This window comes from Otolemur garnettii, unplaced genomic scaffold, assembly GCF_000181295.1.
Source record: "Otolemur garnettii isolate 467f Iridium unplaced genomic scaffold, OtoGar3 scaffold00043, whole genome shotgun sequence".
NCBI classification, from domain to species: Eukaryota; Metazoa; Chordata; class Mammalia; order Primates; family Galagidae; genus Otolemur; species Otolemur garnettii.
In genome coordinates, this window is record NW_003852438.1 from 11,027,162 (window position 1) to 11,029,150 (window position 1,989).

Sequence of the window (1,989 nt, forward strand, 5' to 3'; positions counted from 1 at the left end):
CCTGGGCCTCCTACCGCCCTTGCACCTCCCACCTCCCAGTGATGCTGTTTCCCTGTTCCAGGCTATGGCTTTGTGGATTTTGACAGTCCTTCAGCAGCACAGAAAGCTGTGACAGCACTGAAAGCCAGTGGCATACAGGCACAGATGGCAAAGGTAGGGGTGACACTCGTGTCTGTCCCTCTGAGGGGTTTGTGCTTAACACCAAAGTTCTAGTACCAAGGTTTCCAGAGGGCTTAGGAATCATGGAATTGAATGGGCAAGAGCTGGCTGCCCTGCACCTGCCAGAGACAGTCTGGGCTTCAGGGATCCACTGAGGCCTGCGGGCTGCTGGAGGAAGGTCAGCTCAGTCCCTGGCAGGTAGCTCTGTCAACTCTGCTCCTCTCATGGAGGTATTAGAAGTAAGCAAGAGGGTCAGGAGTCCTCTCCCAGTCCTCTGCCGCCCTGCTCCCACTGCCCTCTGGACAGATTGTGGTAGTTTTGCAACATTCTCTGAAGAGGCCAATTATGCAACTCAGAAGTTCAGAAAAATGCTCTCCAGCTCCCAATGCCATTCCCTGAAGGGGCAGGGAAACCACAGCAAGGAAGGAAATTGTCCCTCCTCAGGTCTGTAGGAAGCTGTGGTTTTCATCTGGCCTCCTGGACAGTTTTTCCCTTTCACTTCTGTAGGGCAGGATGGTCCCCTCGCCTTCCTGAAGCTGTTATGGATACTGCGTGCAGAGCTGGTGACAGGCCAGCCAACTGCCCTTCTGTGATGGCTGGAAGAAAAGGGAAAAGGCAGCAGAGGGATTTAGGTTGCTGCTATCCACCATTCAGGGCACAGTGACTGCCTAAATGCTTAAAGACACAGCTGTCAGAAGACACTGCCGTTTTGCACATTCTGCCCTCAGTAATGGCTCTCCTACTTCTTCCTTCTAGAGTAAAACTCTCTGACAAAAGCTTAAAGGTTCAGGAGCCCTCAGGGTTCATAGGAGACTAGAGCTTTCAAGGTGGTGGCCCAAGGACCTACACATCTAGCTCTTCTTCTGACCCCTTCTCCCCTCTTCCTGCTTTTTCTCCACTAGGGAATGAGCAGGCATTCCTACTCAGAGGATTCTTGGCTGGAAGAGAAGAAGGGGAGGAAGGGTTACACAAAACAGTCCACCAGGAGCAAGGCAGTCCCAGAGAATGCAGCCTTTGGGACAAGCTGTTGCAGAGGGGAGTACCCTGCCTGCTTCTTAAAGAGACAGCCAGACACCAAGATACCACTAGTGACTTGGATTATCTGCTTGTACAGTACTAGAAACGTTGAATCTTGGGCAGTGCCTGTGGCTCAGTGGGTAGGACACTGGCCCCATATACCAAGGGTGGTGGGTTCAAACCCAGCCCTGTCCAAACTGTAACAAAAAAATTGCTAGGCCTTGTGGTGGGCCCCTGTGGTCCCAACTACTCCGAAGCCTGAGGCAAGAGAATTGCCTTCTAAGCCCAGGAGTTGGAGGTTGCTGTGAGCTGTGTGATGCCATGGCACTCTATCCAGGGCGATAAAGTGAGACTCTGTCTCCAAAAAAAAAAAAAAATAGAAACAATGAATTTTTTTTTTCTCCCTGAACCCAATATATAAGCTGTGGTGGTAGGTCTGGGTGTTATAGATAATTAGATTCCCTTTGTTTATATATAGGGACCTTTCCTATAGTCTCTTTTCTGAAGTGTCATTTTGTGGATAAGGGCTGCGGGGGAGGGATAATACATGAGAGCCTCATTTTCTCACTTCTATCTGCATAGCAACAGGAGCAGGACCCTACAAATTTATATATCTCAAACCTCCCCCTGTCAATGGATGAGCAAGAACTGGAGGGGATGCTGAAGCCCTTTGGCCAGGTTATCTCCACCCGAATACTTCGCGATACCAGTGGAACTAGCAGAGGGGTTGGCTTTGCAAGGTAAGGGATGGCAAGAAATGGTGAGGTTAATAAACAATGTTGCCAGCTGAGAATGGGGGCTCATGCCTGTAAT

The 1,989-nt window shown here is 50.2% G+C and overlaps 1 protein-coding gene across 2 annotated transcripts in view; it reads left to right on the forward strand.

The window, feature by feature from the left end:
• RBMS2 (RNA binding motif single stranded interacting protein 2) overlaps positions 1-1,989 on the forward strand; it is a 57,190-nt gene that overhangs the window by 37,115 nt on the left and 18,086 nt on the right. For both annotated transcript variants that reach the window (XM_023513694.1, XM_023513695.1), the window contains exons 4-5: positions 62-153; positions 1,759-1,916. In XM_023513694.1, the coding sequence (XP_023369462.1) occupies positions 62-153; positions 1,759-1,916 (250 nt within the window). The remainder of the gene's footprint in view (positions 1-61; positions 154-1,758; positions 1,917-1,989) is intronic.